At 35.3% G+C, this 26,900-nt stretch overlaps 1 protein-coding gene across 1 annotated transcript; it reads right to left on the bottom strand.

The window, feature by feature from the left end:
* Window positions 1-3,743: 3,743 nt before the first annotated feature.
* Window positions 3,744-13,483, bottom strand: LOC136832359 (sericin-2-like). The gene is made up of 4 exons (XM_067093269.1): window positions 13,409-13,483; window positions 6,783-6,796; window positions 4,353-4,520; window positions 3,744-4,101 (listed from the first exon to the last, which is right to left on the bottom strand). Exons 1-4 carry the CDS (start codon window positions 13,481-13,483, stop codon window positions 3,744-3,746), a joined length of 615 nt encoding a protein of 204 aa, XP_066949370.1.
* Window positions 13,484-26,900: the final 13,417 nt, after the last annotated feature.

The raw sequence follows: 26,900 nt of genomic DNA, 5'->3' as shown, positions 1-26,900 counted from the left end.
ACTAAACTGATTATAACTATAACCATCATAAGGAATGCCTTATACTTATACTCTTTGAGAGTATAAGTAATTACATGAAGTATGGAACTCTTCCTGCAAGATGGGGCTCACATGATAGAAAACAGCGTAAGTTCTATTGCTGTGAGCTAAAGCTAGTTATTGCAGGAGAGTATTCAGTGATTACTGATGCGTATGAAATATATATTATGTCGTAATGTCTAAAAAAATGTGGTGAAGATTTTGAGGAATGGAGAAAGAAATCCACAGTTATGTTTGGGTACATACAGTATATGTACTCATACATAACTGTGGATTTGTTTCTCCATTGAAGGCTCATGCTACTGTGAGTATTTTTATTGACCTTGAGGAATGTTGTTTGAGCTGAATTAAACATTGAAGCTTACGTGTTTTTATAATCAGATTCACGAGGTACAGTGAAGGGGATTATTTCTGAAGATAGGCAGCTCACACAGACAAGATTTTGTACCATATTTGTGAGGGTATATTCACAAAATAACTTCCCAGTCTGCAAAGGCATGTCACCGTAACCATACGAAAACGTCCAGGTTCTCTCTAGAAAAAGAAGGTCTTCATCATATTACAACATCCCAGTTTTCTTAATCGCCCTCAGTATAATCCTAATTACCTGACAAGGCTTACGGAGATACGAATACCTTGTCAGGTGACTATGTGGAAGATTAGAATAAAATCCTCCACCAAACTTTCGGCCGGAGAGTTTTACGCGAAATTTATTAGAGCCAGGGAAGTAGCGGCCGCTCTTAGGGGAAAATAAATCGTCACCGGGAATCTTTCCTCCCCAGGGGGAGGCGAAAGGCTTTTTTCGGAGAGATTGAAAACTGGAAATGACCGATTCTCCAATTGACGCATCGGCGGGCCAAAGAAAGGAATGGTCCTTCAAAAAGGCGGCGCAAAAATAATCGCGATGAAAGATGAGCCGGCTGGAATTCTTCAAATGGAAGAGTTCCATTGTCGCTGAAAACTCCTCGCCTTTTTAGGGTTGGGTTCCCGAAGGAGGGAAGCGACAAAAATCCGCCAGATAACGAGGAGTTTTTCCTCCTCATATCAGGCGGTTATTGATTGATTGTTGCATTCGCAGGTGTTGCCGAAAGGGAACGAGAGACTTCGACCCACTGGAGGCAGGAGAGCGTTCTTGATATTTTTGTCTGCCCGACACTGGGTTAATATTTCCTCAGCTCTTACGAACAGTCTTAATTTTTTTTTTAATGCTACTTCATTGTATTGTGAATGAGTATACAGTACTAATTATGCATACATTTACGTGGAGTAAAGCAGCAAGTCCATTCACGTCGCTAACAGGCCCTCTTAGAAAAATAAATATCCATAGGTAAACGTCAGAAACTCAGAGACAGTAGACATCTTAGCAAAATATTAGTGAAAGCGATAAAATAAATATTGGTAAATAGGAGGAAAAACATAATACCTCAGCAAGATATATATCACAATAAAATTGGTAGTCGAGTAAAGGTTTAAATAATTATATTTAAATAATTATATGCAAAACGAGAAGGCAAATAACATCTGAATAATTAGGGCAAAAAGGAATAAGGACTCCTTTATTTTTTTTTGTACACAGGTTTCTTTTAAATCATTCACACGCACACATAGTTCGCTGTCTGATTGATGAAAAAAAAAAATTCTGGAATTTTTTAGCCAAATGATCGTTTTTAATCTCACTCCTCCTGTGAATGATTATTAACCCATTAAGCGTGGTCATTATTGCAGGAGCTGTATTTTTCAAAATGATCCTTCTTGATCAGACATTTTGTCGGTTAAAAATTCAACGGTTTCAATTATTCACCCACACTGTAAACAGAAGCCAAATCATTTTCACCCATCTCTCCCACAGCGGAGGTTTGCGCTAACGAGTTTGTCGATCAAAAACTGAAGAGGCTTCTCAATAATACGAGAGAATGTCAAGTTGCTTAGCGGTTGCCGAGGTATAAACCCTTCAGGGAGTTTTTCCTTCCTTTTTTTTTTTTCTGGTGTGGAACCCGAGGTAGGGCAACAGAAGCCCAGTGCTGCCTTAGACTTAACTATTGTGGACAGGGATAAGAATATGAATATGCGATTTTGGCCAACGGCCAAGCCCTGGGACCGATGAGTTATTCAGTGCGTGGTAATAATGTTGAAACAATTGTCTGGAGAGAGTGGAAAGTGAGATAGAAGAAAGAGAATATAGTGGTGGTATAGTTAAAGGAATGAAAAGGGTTGCAACTAGGGGTCGAAAGGACTCTTCAAAGAACCTTTTAAGTAATACCTACAGTACACCGAGTGAGGTGCACTGACAGCAATAAAATCCTACGGGGTATTCTGCTGAACGAGCAACCCTATTTCCTTACGTAGCAGAGGCCAAAACAAATGACACGCAACGGCAGGAGATACGAGTTGGTCTAATGGCTCAGCCCCCGAAGCAATGGGAGTCCAGCCTCTTCATTTTTTTTTCTGCTCCATTGTAAGGTAAACAGTACTCGTACCGTATATCTGGGAACACATAGGTAAAGAAAGCGTGATATTTCCATCCTGAGACGACAGGGGAGGTGCTGCCAGTGCGCCTCTCACGAAGGACTCCTTTAGTCTTTTGTTAGAATAGAATTCCTCTTGGTGGAGTTTCTTAGCCGCATGTCCAGAGGCTTTGGGAATTTCGCACCGAGGATCTGTTATTGAGTGTATATACTGTACTGTACGTCCGTACATAATACACACACACACGTACAGACTTTCACACACATACATACATAAATACACACACATAGGTGTATATATATAATATATATATTGTGTGTATGTACATACAGTATATATATATATATATATATATATATATATTTTATATATATTTTTTAATATAAATATATACATATATATATATATATATATATATATATATATATATATATATATATATATATATATATATATACATACATACACATTTATACCTACATACATACATACTATTATTGTTGTATATATTTGCCGAGACGTACTGAGAGAGATAAAGAAAAGGCAGAATGGGATTCAGAATCCGAACATCCATAGATATTGACATATCCACGGGGGTAAATCTTGAAGGAAGAAAAAATACCTGGCTTTTTAACCCTATATCCGAGTAAATCCCTGGAGGCTAAAATCCATTTAATAGGGAGAAAACTTGACGTAAAAGAGAGAGAGAGAGAGAGAGAGAGACTCTGACTCTCTGTGTTCCCTCAGCCGCCGGGCTTGTTTTGCTGTACACCTCCGCATTTTAGTAAAACCGAATATCCCGAATTTGAGAATTTGCATATCAAAGGGAGAGCGCAGAGCAAAACGCTCTTTATCGTCTCCTTCGCTTCAAGCGAAAAATGCTTGCGACGGTCGAATTTACATATACACGGAGGATTTTCCGGTCTGTGATTGCTCGAGGCCAGCCAGAAACCATTACTTTTTAGAGCAAATTTAAAGGCTACGCTCCCGCCAGCCTCAACCACCCCCCCCCCCCCTCCTCTCAGGAAATCGGGGAATCTTGAGGAATCGGTATATCGATTGCGCCTCGACCGCTGGTGCTGCTGCTGCTACTGCTACTATTACTGCTGCTACTTTTACTGCTACCACTGATGATACTACTATGACTGCAAATACTGCTGCTACTGCTTGTACTACTGATGCTACTACTGTTACTGCCATTACTGATGCTGCTACTTTTTCTGCTACTGCTGGTGCTGCTACTTTTTTCTGATACTGCTGGTGCTGCTACTATTACTGCCACTACTGATGCTACTTTTATTTATACTACTATTATCGCCACTACTGATGCTACTTTTACTGCTACTATTATTACTGCCACTACTATTATTATTATTATTACTGCTGCTAATATTATTGCTACTACTGCTGTTATTACTATTACTGCTGCTACTATTTCTTCTACTGCTGGAGCTACCACTATCGCAGCAATTATTGATATTACTACTGTTACTGCTACTACTGCTGATACTACCATTATTTCTGCTGCAACTATTGCTACTACTATTATTACAGCTACTAATGCTAATACTACTATTACTGCTGCAACTATAACTGCTGCTGAGAGTAGCATGCCTACTATACTGTCTCTGCTACTGCTTTTATAGCTACTGGACTGCTGATTGTGCTCTGGTTGCTGTTGCTGAGTTGTTTCTATTATCAAAAAGCTGCTGCTGCGCTATTACTGCTTTGTCGTTGCCGTTGTTCCTTTTTTTCTGTTGTTGTTGCGCTGTTTATGCTCTTGTTCTTGCTTTAGCTAATGACATGTTCTTGAAACTGTTGCTGTGACGGTGTTTTCGCCAATTTACTGTTTGTCTGAGGTGCTGTTGGTCTTGCCACTGTGTCGATGCTGTTGTTGCTCTTGTTGTTCTCCAGCTGTGCTTCTGCTGATGTACCCTTGCTGTTTTTGTTGCGCTGTTTTACGTTTTTTTATTGCATTGTTAATATGCTCTTGCTGTTTTAATGCTGTTCTGCTTCTGTTTTGAGATTATATCGCTGTGGCTTTAAAAATTCTTGTGGTATAACTGCTTTGTTTCAGCTGCTGCTGCTGTTCTAAGGATGTGGTTCTACTAAACAAAACAGGTAAAAAATGCGCCGTTTCTTCGGGGCAATCGAGTTTCCTGTGCAGCGTGTGAAACTCTCAGATGCGGTCAAGTGAAGGTGCGTCGGCGACGCATCCGGAAAGCACTGCCAAACGCACGATCCATGGCTAACCTTAACCTTAAATAAAATAAAAACTACTGAGGCTAGAGGTCTGCAGTTTGGCATGTTTCGTGATTGGATGGTGGATGAACAACATACCAATTTGCAGCCCTCTAGCCTTAGTAGTTTTTAAGATCTGAGGGCGGGCAGAAAAAGTGCGGACGGACAGACAAAGCCATCTCAATAGTTTTCTTTTACAGAAAACTAAAAAAGCAAAAATAAATAAAAATAATAAACAAATAAATAAAAAACAAGGGTGAAAGAGGTTCTAAAACAAATATGGATCTTGCATGACGCCAGACAAGTTCGATAATGGAAGTCATGCGCTGTCATTAAGAACAATTTATTAGGCGTCATAACCGCGTTAACTAGACGATTAACTGCGCAAAAACGACGGAAGAGGAGGAAATTGTGTATCACTGATTAAAGCTGTATAACGTTAAAACAAACGTATTACTCGGTAACCCGACGTTTCTGAAAGGTTACTCAGGAATGGAACACAGGATGGATTACTCAGGATTACGTAAAACTTACGCTTAATAATATTTGTCCAAAAGAACCGAATGTTCTGAGTGGGGGAGGGAAATAAGAATCAAAAGTATAATAATAATAATAATAATAATAATAATAATAATAATAATAATAATAATAATAGAAGGAATATTCAGTCGGCCAGATTCTCAGCCAATAGGAGAGCTCCCTGAATAATAATAATAATAATAATAATAATAATAATAATAACAGATGGAATATTTGGTCTGCCAGACTCGCGGCCAATAGAAAAGCTCCCTGAATAATAATAATAATAATAACGGAAGGAATATTCAGTCAGCCACATTCTCAGCCAATAGGAGAGCTCAATGATGAACAATAATAATGATAATAGTGATAATAATAATAATGGAATCACTGACCTCATGCCATCATGTGGTCACATTTCGAACTTCAGATTCGTTCCATAAACGGTTTTCAATGAGATTCGTGAAATGATGTTGAGCGCCGTCATCTAAAGCAAAATAAATTGAAAGATCGGTAATACACATAATAACGACACTGACCCAAAAGAGTAAAAGAAAAAAAGAAAGCTAGCTGGAAGTTCGCGTGATAATCGGGAGAGGTCAGTGTCTCGGAAATCCTTAGAACAAAAGCTAATGGGAGATAATTTGCGTCGGGAATAAACGCGGCATATCCGACTGTTCAAACAGGCTTTGATGCCTAAACGATCTTCCTGCTGGATTTAGTAGGAATTTGGTATGTTTCTTGATTTGGTTATATTTTGCATCTGACGTCTCCTTTATTTCATTTGGTATCAACGTCAGGTTTGTCATCGTTTGTCATCGTGTTTTCTAAAGATTTTTACTTTGTACTAATATATATATATACACAACATGCATATATATGTATATATATATATATATATATATATATATATATATATATATATATATATATATATATATATATATATATATATATATATATATATATATATACACACGTATATATATGCGCGTGTGTGTGTGCGTTTTGAAAATGGACATATACTTTTATTCCATTTTCCTTGTGTTCCAGAGTCTCAAATAACAATTTCACTGAACCTTTGCCTATCCCCCAAAATCCGCATTTCATCGTACAGTGGATTTTCCTTTGCAGACACTTTTTCTTTTATCAACTTAACGCTGAAATAAAACCAAGCAAAGCTCGTATACAGAAGCGAGCTAAGGCACTGATCCTTGCACTTGCTTTAGCAAAGGCCGTAGGTGCCTTTCATGGGACCGGTTTTCTCGACAAGGAAACAAAAAAGAAACAAATGGAAACAAAAACAGACTTCTGCTTCCTGTCATCAGACTCCAGTCCTAGCTTTAGGCCACGTTGCAATTACTTCCATTAGACTTTATAATTGTAGCCCTTTTTTTTTTATTTAACATCTGTTCATTTAAGGCTGTGCTTGATTACCTGCCTGTATGTTTTAGATTAATGTTTTTTATTTTTTTTTTTTTTGGTTGGAGATTCATAAAATCAAGCGACTAACTTACATAACGTCGAATCTCTGGAATAAGCAAAAGATATCCATGCAAAATAAAAATAAAAAAGTCGTTAGTCTCTCGTAAAGAATGACTAGACGAGCAGCCCACGCCTTCGTGTAGCTGGGGATTAATGAGAAAGATCTATGCCATCCATTTGAAAAATGAGAGATAATAAGCACAAAGTCAGATGAAAATTGACTTTTTTGTGACGGTCGTCCTCGGAGAAGAAAGCAATAGTACTGATCAAGTTTAGATCGGTGGTTCAAAGAATACAAGATACATCAGTTCCAGTTTCTCCCTTATTATCTTTGGATTTGGTATTTTTAAATGTTATGTTATATTGCACACACACGTACACACACACAGACACACACATATATTTATATATATATATATATATATATATATATATATATATATATATATATATATATATATATATATATATATATATGTGTTATATGTGTGTGTATATATTTTATAATATATATATTTTATATATATATATATATATATATATATATATATATATTATATATATATATATATATCAGTGGTTCTCAATCTTTTTTTAGTGATGGCACCTAACTAATGCAGTCATTACCGTGGCACCCTTCTCACACCATCCAACCATATCATGAATTAATTTCTTATTTAATGAATAAAATTATTGTCCATACTCAAACTAAAATCAGTACACCGTACATGCAGAAATATACTTTACAAACAAAGAGCACACATCAGAAGAATTAGATAAACATAATTGGTGACACTCTGATAATAGTGAGTATGAAGACTTCTGCAAACTTTTTTACAAATGTTCATTGAGATGACCTAGCCAAAACAAAATTCATGACAATCTTGCAGCACCCTAGGCACTGAATCTGATATATATATATATATATATATTTATAATATATATATATATATATATATATATATATATATATATATATATATATATATATATATATATATATATATATATATATATATATTAAATATATATATATATATTTTCTGGTTTATATACCTGTTTCCCATTTTCTGGTTTATAAAGTCTGTTTTCCCATTTTCTGGATTTATAAGTCTGTTTCCCATTTCCCGGATTTACGTTTGTTTTCCATTTCCAGGATTTATAAGTTTGTTTCCCATTTTCTGGATTTATAAGTGTGTTTCCCATTTTCTGGATTTATGTCTTTTTCCTATTTCCTGGATTTATAAGTCTGTTACCGTTTTTTTTATTTATAAGTCTGTTGTCCCATTTCCTGATTTATAAGTCTGTTTTCCCATTTTCTGGATTTATAAGTCTGTTTCCCATTTCCTGTATTTAAAGCCTGTTTCTCATTTTCTAGATTTATAAGCCTGCTTCCCATTTTCTGGATTTATAAGTCTGTTTCCATTTTCTGGATTCATAAATCTGTTTCCCATTTCCTGGATATATAAGTTTGTTTACCATCATCTGGATTTATAAATCTGTTTCCCATTTTCTAGATCTATGTCTGTTTCCCATTTCCTGGATTTATAAATCTGTTCCCATTTTTTTCATTTATGTCTGTTTTCCCATTTTCTGGATTTATAAGTCTGTTCCCGTGTCCTGGATTTATCCGTCTGTTTCCCATTTTCTGTATTTATAAGTTTGTTTCCCATTTTCTTGATTTATAAGCCTGTTTCCCATTTCCTGGATTTATACGTCTGTTTCCCATTGTCTAAATTTATAATTCTCTTCCGATTTACTTACATTTTTATCTATTTATCTATTCAGTTGTTAATTTATTTCTTTTCTTTTCTAATAACTGATCTCTTCTTTCTTCATTTCCTATTATCTTCTCTTACCTCTTTCAAATGAACACTACATCCTTTGGAGGCTTGAATTTCAAGTCAGTGGCCCCTTTGGTGGGCTTCTTCTATATGAATAGGGTTCACCGTCTGAATGATGATAATAATAATGATAAATGTGACTATCTTCCGTCTGTGTCTTTGTATTGGAAATGGATAACTGAATGAATAGCTAGATAACTATACAAACGGGATACCTGCGCGCAGACACGCTAAAAATAAAACTGAATGATTGGAACAGAATGCGCTGAAAGAGGAGTTGCGTCAAGATGATTCCAAACAGGAAATCGCCGCACCGTTGTTTGTTGAACTATTAATGATACATCCTCGGCAGAAGTGCCTGCATTTACCCCAAGAGCTTCTTCGTGCTAACACTCGACATCGATTTTCCCTCCGAGAGTGAAATACAATCATCAGCTTATTGGCAACGCATTTAGGAGCGACGTAAGATACGCAATTGATGAGCCTCGTGTACTCAGAAGTAATTCACGTCCTTTAATGTCCTATAAATACCACCTGCAATGGAAGGCAGAAGATGGTGGGGGGTTATGGCAAGGGGGGTTTGTTTAACGGAGGGGAAGGGGAATGGCAAGGAATTGTGTGAAGGAATGATTATATTCAAGAGCAGTAACATGTTTCCTACATCGCTGGTTTCCGCATTAGTGAAAATAAGGAAAAATATTTAGACCGATCACTCATTGGCTAAGTGACTACATGGGGAAAACCAGACGATGTGGGCACCCCAGCTCCTGTGGGCATCTTATATAAGGGCATCAGACTCTAGGAATCTTGTGTGAGCATCAGTATTTCACAGTGAGTGCTAAGAACCAACAGTGTGAGTAAATAACAGACATAATAACAGCATTGGAAGGTGTTTGGGTGTCTGGGCACAAACGACCCGCTCGGGGATTGACTGACTGGAGCTGAGGTGAGGCGCTTGCTCAGAAATATGGGTCTTCAGCACGCAAAGAGAGAGAGAGAGAGAGAGAGAGAGAGAGAGAGTGAGGGGGGCGCCTTCATATATGGCACACACTGAATGTATGACGTTCGAATTCCCATTTATCATGCGTGGTTGAGAAACACGTAGGGAAGCCCAACTGGAGTACGTTACAGAATATTCTTCAGTGGAAGAAAACAAACTAATAAAACAGCGTGTAATGATGAACGCATTTATGAATAAATAAGAAACTTAATGTGATATGTTCTTACAGACTGAAAACACACCGAAAGGAAGGAACAAACGCATCAACACATAAGTAACTGAGAGAGAGAGAGAGAGAGAGAGAGAGAGAGAGAGAGAGAGAGTGTCCATTATAAAAAAAAAGAAGGCATTAGGTGAGATTGACAAGCCAGACGGCCAGGAAGAGAATAAAAACGATGAGCTGTATAAAATCATGTCTTCTTACAAGTGATCATCTCGAGCCCGCAATAAAACAGGATAGAAGCGATGGACGATTTTATCAAAGTGATTTTCTCCTTTAGCAGCAAACCCGTTCTTCGGATAAGAAAAAAAAAAGAAGGTAATTCCCATGAGGCACTAATCGCATAAATAGAACCCAGTCACGCAGGGGGATTAGTTTTGTTATCTTCCCTCTTACAAAATGGTTACTGCCTTTGGATTGAACGCTGCGCGGTGAAATATTAGGAAGGGTTGCGTGTTTGTTTGTTTTTGAAGATCTTTATGTTTTAGGAAAAGTACCTCGGGCTGGAGGAGGGGCCACAACTGAAGCTATTTTCGATGTGCATTTAAGCATGAAGGGCGCAGAATTGACCTGCGCTTCAAGGAAGAGACCCGCCTTGCCATGCCCATGACGGTTGTTGGGGAGGAGGGGGTGTTGTTTTGACAAGGGAGAATCGTAATTGCAGTATGGTATGAATAATAACAAACTCTTTTTGATACGGATTGCTTGTTTTTTTTCGCAGCTTTAAGTGTATGTTGATTTGTTTACTTTTGTTTTTCCTTGACAGGCTTACAGTTGTTCATCCCATCAATCATACTTCTAAAAGATTTAAATTTTGGTTGTGATGCTTTTCCGTATGGACCTGATGAGTCACTTTAGTAATCATCTTATGGGTAACATAAAGTGGGCAACCATTAGGTTTTATAGATGCCGTTGTTAACTGTAAACGACAATGTAATAATTAGTATTTGGAGTTATTGTGCTTGAAAAAATCAGAATATTTACGGAGGGCGTTGCATCAAAATCTCTCTCTCTCTCTCTCTCTCTCTCTCTCTCTCTCTCTCTCTCTCTCTCTCTCTCTCTCTATATATATATATATATATATATATATATATATATATATATATATATATATATATATATATATATATATGTGTGTGTGTGTGTGTGTGTGTGTGTGTGTTTATATACTTTCATGTTTTATATAGGTAGAATATCTACTTGTCGAGAGTAACATGTTCATAAAGCTACAGTCAAACGAAGATAAATCAGCTTTTTAAACATATTCAGCTCATAATGACGCAGAAATGATCCTGAATATGATCCCACAGTTGAGAGGTAAACGCCACAATTTGGACCAAAGCTCTACAGGCTTTCCGATTTGACTATGGCCCAAAGACACTGCTACCAGACCGCAAAGGCCTCTTTCAAATTTCGGCAACAATTACTTCATATCATAGAGAGGAAGGGCGGTAACCCTGCCCTCAAAGCCACGCCTTTAATCGAGACGGGGCCCGGTATGAGTTTATAAACTCTCGGAGAAGGAAATTGCTCCTGACGGTATCGCTAAATATATCGTCTAATTGCAGTTTTGGCTGAAGAAAATTTACATAGTGGTTCTACATCCCTCTCGGTATGCGAATCCTCGAATTACTGGCGCCAGTTATTCGTTTATTGCTCTGTAATGGTTGGCTCAAAGTCCTTGACGGTGTTGTCAATAAGTTGAAAAAGGTTCCTAGTCATAATGAGGTGACATTGAGTCTACAGTGGTCAATATGGTCACCATTACAGGGCAGATATCCTTGTTGTAGATGTGAGAAGTGATTATATCATTAAGTGAATCAGACATTGCATTAAACGCCTTCAATAAGAATAGTAGTGAATATCCGGCCATCAGAACTAAGGTTATACCAGAGGGATGTGGGGTTGGAGCTGCAGGGGACGATGATGATGATATTCAGATTTAATAAAAGCAGTAAAGATTGTTAAGCGACAATTGTGAGAGTGTTTTTTTTTTCCAAAGTTACGAGTTTATTTATTCAGTTTATGCGTGTTGAGTTTCTTGTTATATTTTCCCAGCATATGTAGGAAACGATCATGTTTATTTTTTTAAAAAAGAAACCCTTCTTCGTAATATTAGTGAAACAAATGAATTTTTTGTCTTTTGGGCCTGATGAACTAATACCAACATTTTAGCTTCCATAATTCTAGTCTTTTTTGTACGTTTTTTAAACGGTGACACAAATTATTTATATCTTCTTTTTGAATATAATGACCCTTATCAATAAAATTCGTTTTTTTTTCATTTTTTCGGTGATGGACAATACAAAGAACAAACACCAGGCTCTATCAACTTTAGAGTCAATTAAAAATGTTGAAGGACGAGATAGAGGAAAACCTCTAATGAAATTAGGAGAATCTGGACGAGGGGAGAGAGAACTAGCACAGTTTCTGGGAACGAAAGAAAAATATTTAAGAGCTTTGTTTCCAGATTACAACACGAAGAGCTCGTCTAGATGTGTCATACCTGGCTACCTGTTTCTTTGAGACATGGGGCGATGGATTATTGTCATTCTTCATTTGACTTTTACATCAAGAACGTTGTGTAGTTTATTGTGTCAAATTCGTGATGTACATAGAAAAGACTCAAATGACTTTAATAAAGGATAATTAGAACTTTACGTATCAGCATAATGGAACCGGATTTCCTTCTTAATGAAAACATCGTAAATATTATGAAATGAACATGTGATGGAAAGAATGTCTTCGTAATCGACTAGCATTTTGCTTAAGCATATAGAGATAAAGAGTACGAATGAACAATGTTATCAATTGTTAATCTCTGAATGAACGAATGATATGTGGTAAGCGTGTGAGGTATAAAGTTTAAGTTCATTCCTTGACATTCTTAGGTCGTGAATATATGCATAAGTCTTTAGCAGCTGTTGACTTAAACCGAGGGTGATATTTAAGTAACAAACTACAATAAATACTGGCCTTTGTTTTAGATCCAGTGGCAGACAGTCGACTTGACCACTCGTCTATCAAGGGAGATAGACGTTGCTATCTGCTTCCATCAACGAAATGCAAAGAGAAATATTTTTTTACTCGTGTCTTTTTATGAATACGATCATAATATTCTTATCTATCTGTATACTATTTCATTATATATCACCATTTCTCTCTCGTTCTCTCTCTCTCTCTCTCTCTCTCTCTCTCTCTCTCTCTCTCTCTCTCTCTCTCGGAGTTATAATTATAACTATTCCGACCAAAAGCAATAATGAAATTCATTAATGGATCAAGCTGTATATATGTGTATATATGTATATGTGTATGTATATATATATTATTTATATACATTCATATATATACACACACATACATTTCTGTACATATATATATATATATATATATATATATATGTATGTATGTATGTGTATGTATGTATGTATATGTATGTGTATGTATATGTGTATATATATATATATATATATATATATAGATATATATATATATATATATATATATATATATATATATATATATATATATATATATATATATATACTGAATGCATGTAGCAGTTCATGAATATCGCAAGTGCTGGAAACCTGCCATTTCACTACTGCCCAGCAGATATTGGGAAGCCAGCGGAAGATTACCACTTGATCCTCGAAGTCTATCGACCATTTTGGATTTTACGAAGTCAAAGGCTGTTGGTATAACTGCGAATATTCAGTTATATCTCGGGTCAGATGCTTTTCTTTGTGTCTCGGAGTCCAGGTCATTCGTTCTTGGATCAGGTCACTCTTGAAGTCAGTTACACGCAACTTTAGACATATGGGGATTTTTGGTTTGACAGATATCTCATATTATTGGAAGTTCTGTGAGATGGGAGTTAACAAAAGCCTCATTAGTTTAGAAGAGAAAGAAAGAAAATAACGATACCTTAGTGCATTATTAAAAATTCATCTCATATAATTTTATTAAGATGGAAAATCCGAAGACCTGGTTCGTTGATGTATTGCACATTGAGAGAGAGAGAGAGAAATTTGCTTCATTATTCTCATTTTCTCTCAATATTCCCGTGGAAATCGAACACTGAGTATCTGAAACGTGAGTATATTGCCCATTAAGTTACTGTTATGGCCTGCCTTAATATGACTTTATGACATAATGACTCTTGGTCATTGAGAAACCCGTTTATATGACTATTTCATTCCAAATGATGTTGAAACAAAGTATAAATTCGAATTATATTATTCTAAGTACGATTTCTCGAGTAACCGTGCTGATGAAAATGCTGGTTATAAAAGAGAGAGTCGCTACGATGAATATCAACCCAACGGATTTTATGTACGCTTCCCAGAAGCTCTGAGCAAGGTACCTCCATTATACGTACTTACAATGTCGAGGTCGATTCTGAATGATATATATATATATAATACCATATATATATATATATATATATATATATATATATATATATATATATGACTATTTATCACATCACCGTGATTCATATACAATCAAGAAGCTACAAACGTCCTTTAATATCCAATTTCACTCTACTCGGAAATAATATTTTTCATATATGTTACCGAAGGGGAATTTTTAGTTGATAATAAGTCCACCGTCCCGTGGATCGAACCAGCGACGGACGAGAATCAGGACCACAGATGACGCACTGGCGAAATCGGCCACAAGAGAGGTATAAGTGAATAATCTCCCGTCAACTCACCCGTCGAACTCAGGTGTTTTGCGTTTGGAACGATATCCACCCCACCTCTGCCATGTTGACCGTGTAGTGCGTTTTGTCGCACGTAACCATATTATGACTATTTATCACATCACCGTGATTCATATACAATCAAGAAAACTACAAACGTCCTTTAATATCCAATTCATCGGAAATAATATTTTTTCATATATGTTACCGAAGGGAATTTTTGTTGATATAAGTTCACTAAATCACGTGATCGAACCAACGACGGACGAGGAATCAGGACTACAGTGACGCACTAGCGAAATCGGGCCACAAAGAGAGAGGTATATGAATAACATCTCCCGTCAACTCACCCGTCGAACTCAGGTGTTTTGCGTTTGGAGACGATATCCACCACCTCTGGCCATGTTGACCGTGTAGTGTTTTGTCGCACGTAGCCATATTATGTTTTATCACATCACAGCTGATTATATACAATCAGAAAGCTGCAAACGTCCTTTAATATCCAATTCACTCTGCACTCCGGAAATAATATTTTTTCATATATGTTACCGAAGGGGAATTTTTAAGTTGATAATAAGTCCACCGTCCGTGGGATCGAACCAGCGACGGACGAGGAATCAGGACTACAGTGACGCACTAGCGAAATCGGCCACAAGAGAGTATAAGTGAATAACATCTCCCGTCAACTCACCCGTCGAACTCAGGTGTTTTGCGTTTGGAGACGGTATCCACCCACCTCTGCCATGCTGACGTGTAGTGCGTTTGTCGCACGTAGCCATATTATGACTGTTATTTCACATCACCGTGATTTCATATACAATCAGAAAGTTACAAACGTCCTTTAATATCCAATTCACTCTACCTCGAAATATTTTTTCATATATGTTACCGAAGGGGAATTTTTAAGTTGATATTAGTCCACCCGTCCCGTGGGATGAACCAGCGACGGACGAGGAATCAGGACTACAGTGACGCACTAGCGAAATCGGCCACAAAGAGGTATATAATAACATCTCACGTCAACTCACCCGTCGGTAACATATATGAAAAATATTATTTCTGGGGGTAGAGTGAATTGGATAAAGGACGTTTGTAGCTTGATTGTATATGAATCACGGTGATGTGATGAAATGGTCATAACGGCTACGTGCGACAAATCGCACTAACGGTCAACATGGCAGAGGTGGTGAATATCGTCTCCAAACGCAAAACACCTGAGTTCACGGTGAGTTGACGGTGAGATGTTATTCACTTATACCTCTCGATTTTATAGTGCGTCACTGTAGTCCTGATTCCTCGTCCGTCGCTGGTTCGGATCCCCACGGGACGGTGGACTTATTATCAACTTTCTTAAAAATTCCCCTTCGGTAACATATATGAAAAAATATTATTTCGGCGTAGAGTGAATTGATATTAAAGGACGTTTGTAGCTTTCTGATTGTATATGAATCACGGTGATGTGATAAATAGTCATAATATGGCTACGTGCGACAAACGCACTACACGGTCAACATGGCAGAGGTGGGTGATATCGTCTCCAAACGCAAAACACCTGAGTTCGACGGGTGAGTTGACGGGAGATGTTATTCACTTATACCTCTTGTGGCCGATTTCGCTAGTGCGTCACTGTAGTCCTGATTCCTCGTCCGTCGCTGGTTCGATCCCACGGGACGGTGGACTTATTATCAACTTAAAAATTCTTCGGTAACATATATGAAAAATATTATTTCCGAGGTAGAGTGAATTGATATTAAAGGACGTTTGTAGCTTTCTTTGATTGTATATGAATCACGGTGATGTGATAAATAGTCGCGCCAATTATGGCTTTACGTGCGACAAACGCACCACACGGTCGGAACATGGCAGAGGTGGTGGATATCGTCTCCAAACGCAAAACACCTGAGTTCGACGTAAGAGTTGGACGGGAGATGCTATTCACTTATACTACTGTGGCCGATACCGCTAGTGCGGTCACAGAACCTGATTCCTCGTCCGTCGCTGGTTCATCCCACGGACGGTGGACTTATTATCAACAAAAATTCCTTCGGTAACATATATGAAAAAAATATTATTTCGAGGTAGAGTGAATTGAATATTAAAGGACGTTTGTAGCTTCTGATTATATATATATATATATATATATATATATATATATATACAGTATATATATATGTGTGTGTGTGTGTGAGATAGAATCGCAAAGACGGTTTGTAAAATGAAGATGCACGCATAACAAAATCAACGAAAGTCTTCAAATAATTTGTAGACAAGAAGGAGAACTTGCATTGGCCAGAGAACATGGTGAGTACCAAATGGAAAGGTTGTTCAGTAAAATTACTGATTGTTGAGAAGGCATCCACTATATTGATGGAGTAGGAAAGTTTTTGTAAAATAATAATGTTAATTGCAACTTGTAGGCCCGGTAGTTTTAAGTGTAAATGGAGCGATTCTCTCATCAACCATAAAATTTGACTGCAGTTGAAGAGTTTTTAAAACACTAATGATTCCTGACTATAATTCTGCCTCTCTTTTTGAAACTTGTACACCACCAGCCTCAATCCCACCAGAGAGTTTTGGGATCGATCTTGGGCAGGGAAATGATAAGAGAATTGTTACTGAGTAGTTAGTTGGCCATGGTGGATCGTGCCAGGAAAAAATCACATTGGGCTGTAATGCCATCTTATATATAGTATATTTATATATTTATATATATATATATATATATATATATAATGCTATATCCTTATATATATATATATATATATATATATATATATATATATATATATATATATATATATATATATATATATATATATACACACATATATACATATATATATATATATATATATATATATATATATATATATGTATATATATATATATATATATATATATATATATATTTATTTATATATGTATATGTATATATATATATATATATATATATATATATATATATATATATATAATATAATATATACATACATATGTATATATATATACATAACATATGTATATTATATATACATATATATATATATATATACATTGAGTATATATGAACTGCATGTTAGAAACTGCATGTGTTTTCAAAGGCAGTTATCAACATTGGTTGGAATAACGTACAAAAGAACAACAATCAAATGGCACTCTTATATTTTTGCCTCCAGTTAAAACGATCGCCAACAACGAGCAACAACTAACAAATAGCATCTAGCAATAACTAGGAACAACAAGCATCGCCCCTATGCGCCGGCTGAAGTTGCCTCGCGGGGGAAAAAATGAGAAACGGAAAAAGTCCGAGAAAGTCCCCCCAAATTCATTATATGGTTATTACAACACTTCCTGGGACAATTACCTCTTTTAGCTACCATAAAAGGTAATATCTGGAAATTTACTCGCGGCTGTTTATAGAGAAAACTGTCTCCCGCATTTTTCTGTCTTTTTTTTTTTATTTTCATGGTTCGCAGATGCTGGCTGCAGCCTTTTAGGGAAATGTTTTGCATTTTTTGGTTTTATTATTATTATTATTTTACATATTATTATTATTATTATTATTATTATTATTATTATTATTATACAGTTCCCAATGATACCATTAAGCCATATCAAAAGTTTGTTTGCCATATATACATATATTTACATTTATATATATATATATATATATATATATATATATATATATATATATATATATATATATATATATGATAGATAGATAGATAGATAGATAGATAGATAGATAGATAGATACACATATCTGTGTGCATGTATTTTTAAATGCATATGTTTTTTAACGTTAAGTTGCACCCAATGGCAACTGCCCCATTCATGCTTTAACTGCTGGATCGGGTGTCAAGCCTTTGCTTAAAACGATTCCTCATCCCTGACCGCTTTATGAACTTGCGTAGAAGACTCATTAGCAATATGTCGCCACTCATCTTTATTTTGTACGTGTTCATGCTCTTCCATAATATGAAGACATTTCTTTTTCAATTCCTCTCTGTTTACATTTATCCAGTGCTTTGCAGGCCTTCCTCTTCATCTTACTCTTATCATTTTCGAAATACATGCGCCTTCCACCACCGTATCGCCCTCAATTCTCTCAACATATCCAAACCACCTCAGATCACTGTGACTCATCGTTTCATTTGCATTAAACATTTTACCACTTCCACTACTCAGCTTTACAAATCTCACCCGTGCAACTTTTCTCACGCCAAATAAAGTCTACTGAGCAAAGAGTTCATCTCAACAGCTTTAGCCTTTCTTCCTGTATTTGCAGTCATCCTCCACACTTAATATTCCACACTTTACTTCTGTAAAGGAGAGTTAGATAGCAATCTTTTCTTGCATTACAAAGTTACTAAAAATTTTGCCAGTATTGAGCATACACCCAGCATCCTTTCTTGAGTCATCCATTCTGTGACCAACCACTTCTTTTCAACGGATGCCATCCATTATATTTATGAAAAAATACTCTTGGATATCAGTTCAAGTAGTTAAACTCCAAAGCTCTCATCTGCCAGATCATTTTGTCATGTTTTCTGTTCATGTCAGGGCCAGTATTCGAAAATGTTTTTAAATAGGAGCTCTGACAAGACACTGATAATGAAAAGGAAATTTGGGGTTTTTGGGAATTATTTGCCTATCATCCTTCTGTTTCCTATCCATTTAAAAATGATTGAAAGATGTCGTTATTGATGGATAAGAGGATATAATGTTTCGATATATTTTGAAGAGAAATAAAGCTGTAGCCTAGTTTCATGACATAGACAATATATATACATATATATATATATATATATATATATATATATATATATATATATATATATATGTGTGTGTGTGTGTGTGTATACATATATATATATATATATATATATATGTATATATAAATATACATACATACATGTAAATAGACAACCCTTAAACAAATTATCTTCTTCACGTCCACCCAAATTACCTAGATGATAGTAATACGATAAAACCCGACTTTTTTTTGTCATTTAATAAAAAAGTGGGGAAAGCGTTTATCCGAGGTATAATTCCGCGTAAAAAAGGATAAAAATCTGACCAATTTCTTATGGTAAATTACATGTAATTACGACGAGGTCGCATGCTGCCCCATGAAAGAGGGAGACATGACATACCACATTAGACTAATGACAAAGAGATGGATCTGGACCTGGCCCATCCGGCCGTGTTTAGGACCACAATCCTCCTTTTTAATGATAGACGGGAGTCAATAGACAGGAGGAAAATACACGCATTGTCACTCGTTTTCCCGAAAATGAATTTGATTATGCATTTAACGAAAGAAAATATGTAATCTGCTTGAATTTGTGTATTTAACGAAAGAAAATATATAATCTATTTATTTACGTGTAATAAAAGCATGAAATGTATTGAAAATTTCTGACGGAAGGAAAGCAGGAGAGCGATTTTGCTATTTGCATAAGAAGGGTAGGAAATGTAATCAAGCACGGAATGAATTTTAATATATTTGACGTAAAAACAGTAGGAAATACATTTAATATATTTATATGAGAAGATTGGATATTTACTTAATATATTTGATGTAACATTAACAGGAAATGTATCTTAATTTATTTAACGTAACAAAAGCTTGAAAGCTATTTAAACGCCAAAGGAGAATATCAACCCAGAGTTGAGGCTTCATTATTTTCCAGTTGACAGTACAATGCACTGGTCATTATATTGGATAATATTTTTTCACAGTTCGACGTCAGAAGCGTGCTTCCATACAAATTACATACATACATACCTACATACATACAGTCACACATAGATATGTATACATATATATGTATGTATATATTATATATATATTATATATATACATATATGTATGTATTTGTATGTATATATATATGTATGTATGTATGTATATATGTATATATATGTATATATATGTATATATATATATATATATATATATGTATATATATATATATAAATATATATATAGAGTCATTTATACGATATTTGGGAAGGCGTATAGTCTTATGCAACAAGCGAATTGCTTGAAAGGCATGATGTCAGTTATGGGGGTTCTCATACGCCTAAGTCAATGAAGCCTGCAATAAAGAAAATAAAGAAAAAATATATGCCGGACAGTGACATTTTATTTAGAAGACGAGGTAGAACATGATGTATCGCAGAGAGAGAAAAAATGCGTGAGGAATGTCAGCTTTTGACATTAACTCTAGAGAACAGAAACCACGGAGCTCAAATCAGAACAAAGTTCAATGTCTTGAAATACGATATTTTATCAAATATGGTCGGGTGAAAATGCAGATAGATATAAACTCAGGGTTTTAGAATGCTGATCAGTAAAATCACATCAGTCATTGGTCAAGTTTGCCAGAGGAATAGACAGTGATTGTGAATTGACATATGTCAGGAAATTCACTGGTTTAAAAATTCTAATAGGCATCAGTACAGAGAGAGAGAGAGAGAGAACACTTCCTTTCTTCGTTTAAGAAATAATAATGTCGCTGTATAGAATTCTGTAGAGAATTCCTCAGCATATTAAGGCTTCAACGTGATGCCTTTATTGTCAGATTATACCCAGAATTGTTAAAATTTCGACGCTTTTATTCAAACAATAATCCTAAACTCAAATATTCCATGTTAATATATACAAAAATCTGACCAGTTCAAGCTTCAAATGACATGTAATTATGACCAGGTTGCATGCCGTTTATGAAACAGAGACGCATTACATAACACATTACGCTAATGACAGAGAGATTGCCTGAGACTTTATGTTCAGGTAAGGTATAGAAATGCAACAATTACAGTGAACGGTAGACAATGAACAGTCAGGTAATCGATGTAAGTCTTTGTACAGTGAAGATGGAATAAATAATTTCTTGTCTTGTATTTTTAAAATTAAAATTTTCTCTCCACACATACACACGCACACGTACATGCATACATACAGACGCTCATAAGCACACTAAATGATAAATTGCTCTGTTCAGTATTAAATCTTAAAAACTGTGGTAAATAACCTAATGAAATGATGTCATGAACTGAATTTTTTAATTATAAACCAGACGGTATCATGCAACATCATAAGGAAGGGGAATAAATAATCGTTATTTTTATTGCTTTTCCTAACAGGTAACGAGATACAGAATCTCATCATTGTTCGTAACTTTATTTACATTTCTTGGTGTAGGGTAAGAATACGCAGTAATTCTCGATCAGTAATCTTTCCAAAAGCGCCATAACCACTTTATAAAGCTGTTTATGAAGCAATTCTGCCCTTTTCTCTTTCTTTAACGTTTCTCTCGATACAATTATATAAGGAGACTGAGTTATGATACTGTGCTTCCAGGCAAAGCTATGTTGGTGCCATCGTAAGTCAGGCTAGATATTCTTTCGAGGAAACGAATAGCAACAGATATAACTTGAGTCTATTTTGTGATTAGTAAAAACGCAGCTGTTCAAAGAGGTATCTGAACACAGTGGGTCTCGTAACTCAGCCATTTTTATCTCTTCGGGAAGCCCCATCCCAAAATGTACTGGATCACTCGAAGACCATTTGACAAATGACTGTCGATTCCAGAGTGAAGTGAAAGATGCAACGAGGATTTGACAGATTAACAATTTAGGCAGCTCAAGTTGAAAATGATAATGCTTTAAAGCCTGGAGGATTGACCAAGCCTCAGTTAACCCCTACCTGTTCTTGCTAAATGCCTTTTCGTGAGTAGATTGAAAGCTGGAGTGCTATTGATAGTAGATGGCTCTCTCTCTCTCTCTCTCTCTCTCTCTCTCTCTCTCTCTCTCAGGAGGATAGCAAAGGGATGTTCATTACATCACTCTGGTGTTTCGTATCTGCTCCATTAATATGGAGATTTTACTGCATCGCACACAGTCATTTGAATAATGATTGCTAGCCTCTCTTTATTATTACTCTTGATGAAAGTCTAACGGAATATCTCTTTTCGTTTGGTTTATGTAGTTTCGAGCCAGTCTTGGAGGTAGCAAATAGATTGTAATGCTAAATATTCTTCCCAAATGATAGGTGTAATGTATAGATGCCGTGGTGTTTTCTTTATTCCTTTCATTGAATGCGTTGCGTCACATTCTGTATTAAACTTCGATCAATTAAGATTGTCGCTTTAGTCTTTTCTCTCGAACCTCTTTCTCTTTGTCGAAAGACGAATTCTTTCTCTTTTATGACTTAGTGATTCTATCACTGTGCAGTTTAGCTGAATGGAAAGGATCATCATCCTCCTCCGCCTCCTCCTCCTCCTCCTCCTCCTCCTCCCCTCCTCCTCCTCCTCCTCCTCCTCCTCCTCCTCCTCCTATCAAGTCATCTTGTTATCCTCATTAGACATAGATGTGCTCTAAAATCTGTGTTTTATTGTATACAACACACTATATATATATATATATATATATATATATATATATATATATATATATATATATATATATATATATATGTATATGTATATATATGCATGCATACATACAGTACATGTATACACACATATGAGTACATACATGCTATATATATATATATATATATATATATATGCATATGCATATATACAAACACACACACACACACACACACACACACACACACACACACACCCTGACACACACCTGTAAGCCAGAGACCAAGAGTTCTCAAATGAAACCCTCATGATAAGAGATGAGAAAAATAAAATGTATGACGTGAAATATAAAGCTTAAATGAAGTTTTTGAGCAAGTTGAGCTCTTTCAAAGGAACAATGAATTGTTGTCATTTTATTTTTCTGTAACCTGAAACTTCTCTTTTAAAAAATTCTCCCTGTAAAGAAAACGATACTAAGCAAAGGGCCAGTAATTTTTTTTTAACAATTTTTTTTTTATAAGAGAGGCTCAACCAGATCCCACGGCGCCCATTAAGATGATCTGGAGGATGCTCAGTAATCAACTCGGAGGAAAGAGAGAGGGAGAGAGAGAGAGAAAATGAAAATGTACCTAAACTTTCCTGACCTATCCACCATTTAATGTCGCTGCCTCACTTTTCGCTCTTTCATCTTTTTACCCATCATCTCTCTCTTCTTTGACCTCTCTCTCTCTCTCTCTCTCTCTCTCTCACGCACACACAAAACTTACTTGAGGCTCTGTGGACTAGAAACGGAATATTTAAGTTTATTGCTAATTGATACATAGATACAGAGAACCGTGCTCTCTCTCTCTCTCTCTCTCTCTCTTCACACACACTTCACACACACACACAAAACTTACTTAAAGCTTTGTGCATTTGAAAGGGAAACTTAAGTTTATTGCTAACTGATACATAGATACAGAGAACCGTGCTCTCACACTCTCTCTCTCTCTCTCTCTCTCTCTCTCTCTCTCTCTCTCTCTCTCTCACACACACACACTGATTATACACACACACAAAACTTAATGAAGCTTTTAGCACTTGAAAGGGAATATTTAAGTTTATTGCTAATTGAGACATAGATACAGAGAACTGTGTAACTTTTATTGGTCAGAGATTAATTTTGAAGCGACCTGGAGTTTTTGTAATTATAATCAAGAATTTGCTCACGTTATTTGATGGTGAAGACTATTACTGTATGAAATGTCGTTATTACTTGGTTAATATTAATCCTATAGTCGAAAGACAAGAGACGGTCCATAAGCAAACTTCTCGAGGAATCGTTTGTAAGAATACTAGAATACTTTGCTATGATAGCATAGAATAATGATTAAAAGAAAATAAAGCAATGCGTGGCTTCTCGATTAGAAAAAAGCGAAAGATGGAAAGGTGTTGTGATTTTCTTCTTCAGTATTTTTTATATCGCAGAAACAGCTTTTTCTTAAAGCTTTAGCGAAGTAAGGGTAGTGATCTTGCAGGGTTATTGTTTGTTGTTTTAAAGTATATTTGTAAATCCTTGCACTTATGCGCATGGTGGTAATGTAAAATATATATATATATATATATATATATATATATATATATATATATATATATATATATATATATATATATATATATATATATATATATATATCTGTGTGTGTATGTATATGTATATAAAAATGACATGCACAGCAGAGTAGAGAAATAGAGAAAAATATTGAATAAATACACTATTCATTTAAATCGTTGATGTTAATCTAAAAAAAAAATAAGCAAATAAACAATCTGCATGTAGATTGTGTCATTGACTATAAAAAAAAAAAACTGATATAAAGTTAAACTACCAGCGATCCCGTCTGTTTCTGCATCCATGCAAAGAAAGGTGCGTGCTTGTCCAACTGCCGTGATTGACGTGATTCATGAAAGCGGACGGACGGGCGGCTGCCTGTCTCGATGAGTAAAATGACGGTAAATAACATTACCTGCCGCCTCTCCTTGCCTCTCCCAGGAGGTCTTCAACTGCCATTATGAAAATCAAGTTGATCCTGATATTAAGGCAAGGAAATATTAGGTGGGATTTTAGGAAATATTGGGTAGAATTTTAAGGAAGTGTTGGACGGAATTTAGGGAGATATTGGGCGGAATTTAGGACAATATTGGGAGGAATTTAAGGAAGTATTTTGTAGAATTTAAAGAAATATTGGACGGGATTTAAGGGTATATTGAGCGGAATCTAAGGAAATACTGAGCGGAATGTCAGGAAATATTGGGCTGTATTTAAGAAAATATTGGACGGAATTTAAGGGAATTTCGGGCGGATTTTAAGGAATTATTGGGTGGGATTTAAGGAAAAATTGATGGAATTTAAGGAAATATTGAGCTGCATTTAAGGAAGCGTTGGGCGGAATTTAAGGAAAAACTGGTTGGAATATAAGAAAATATTGTGCAGAATTTTAGGAAATATATACTGGGCTGTACTCTTAACTGGAGGAAGGTAAACATTCGACAAGACATTAAGGTTTCAAGTAGGTCAATATTTGTCATGAAAATGTTCAGGTTTGACGGAAATAAATGTTCAGCTTGGAGGCTTTTGGGTTGAATGCAACTAGATATTTAACGCGGAATATTTAGAATAAATATTGAAAGTACGCTAATTCTAACAAAATTTATGAATTTAGAGGAAGTAAACATTTAACTCAGAATATTTGATTGTAATTGATATGAATGTTCATCACAGAATTCTTAGATTGTACGCCAGTAAGTGTTCAATATACAATTCTAGATGTTCAATATACAATTCCTAGATGTTCAGCATACAATTCCTAGATGTTCAATATGCAATTCCTGTATGTTCAACATATAATTCCTAGATGTTCAATATACAATTTAACTTAATTAATTTGCTAAATCTGTAGCTGTTTCTTGTCGTTAAAGTAATGTTGTCGTGTAGTACATTTTCGAAAAAGAAAACTGCAGTTTTATCAGATGGACGTAATTCACTATTTTGTTATAAATAAAGCTTGGAGAGTTAAGTAGAAGCAGGAAAAGATTAGATGAAGGATAATAAAAGTATACTAGAGGATAAAGAGTATAATAATTCAGATATGTTCGTTTTTGTCGTGACTGTAATGAAGCAACATAGCAATAACGCTAATACAGGTGACCGTTTTAACAAAATTGGCATGAATTCATTCTGGCAACAAGCGTTTTGGACTAATGTGTATTTCATAATAACGCTCAAAGCGTGCGGCTGTAAACACTCTCTAACTATTTCCTAATTTTACATGCGCTCGCACAAATATGTATACATTATGTATACTATATTTCTATATACATACAGTATATATATATATATATGTGTGTATATTATGTCTGTGTATGTATGTATGTATATATATATATATATATATATATATATATATATATATATATATATATATATATATATATATATATATATATACAGAGAGAGAGAGAGAGAGAGACTGGACGCGTACACAGCTGATGAGATCTACAAAGAAATCATTATTGTTACGTTTAATATGATTCCAAGTTAACCATGACATATTGCCGAGTCCTGTCTCTCCCTTATATCATGTCAGCCTTTAATTCAGTAAACAGACACTCACTCTCTATATATTTTCGTTAGCAATAACGGGACTCCAGGACAAGAGGATGAAACGGATAACTAGGTGGATCCATTCAGGCAAATTGATTTTATAATTTTTCTCGTTAATGAGGCCCATGTATTTTGATATGATTTAACCAGTTATTTAGTAGTTCATAGTAGTCCTTGTTTCTATACTTAGGTTGCTGCACAAAAGACGGACTATTACTATTATATATATATATATATATATATATATATATATATATATATATATATATATATATATATATATATATATATATATATATATATATATATATATATATATATATACATATATATATATACTTATATATT

This window comes from Macrobrachium rosenbergii, chromosome 49, assembly GCF_040412425.1.
Source record: "Macrobrachium rosenbergii isolate ZJJX-2024 chromosome 49, ASM4041242v1, whole genome shotgun sequence".
NCBI classification, from domain to species: Eukaryota; Metazoa; Arthropoda; class Malacostraca; order Decapoda; family Palaemonidae; genus Macrobrachium; species Macrobrachium rosenbergii.
This window is presented reverse-complemented; position numbering and strand designations above follow the sequence as displayed.

Coding starts and splice junctions, on each gene's coding strand:
- LOC136832359 (XM_067093269.1), bottom strand. CDS start 13,483: ATGGTCGATAGACTTCGAGGATCAAGTGGTAATCTTCCGCTGGCTTCC. Junction 4,102..4,352: donor AACAGCACCTCAGACAAACA/GTAAATTGGCGA, acceptor TACTCTCAGCAG/CAGTTATAGTTGCAGCAGTA.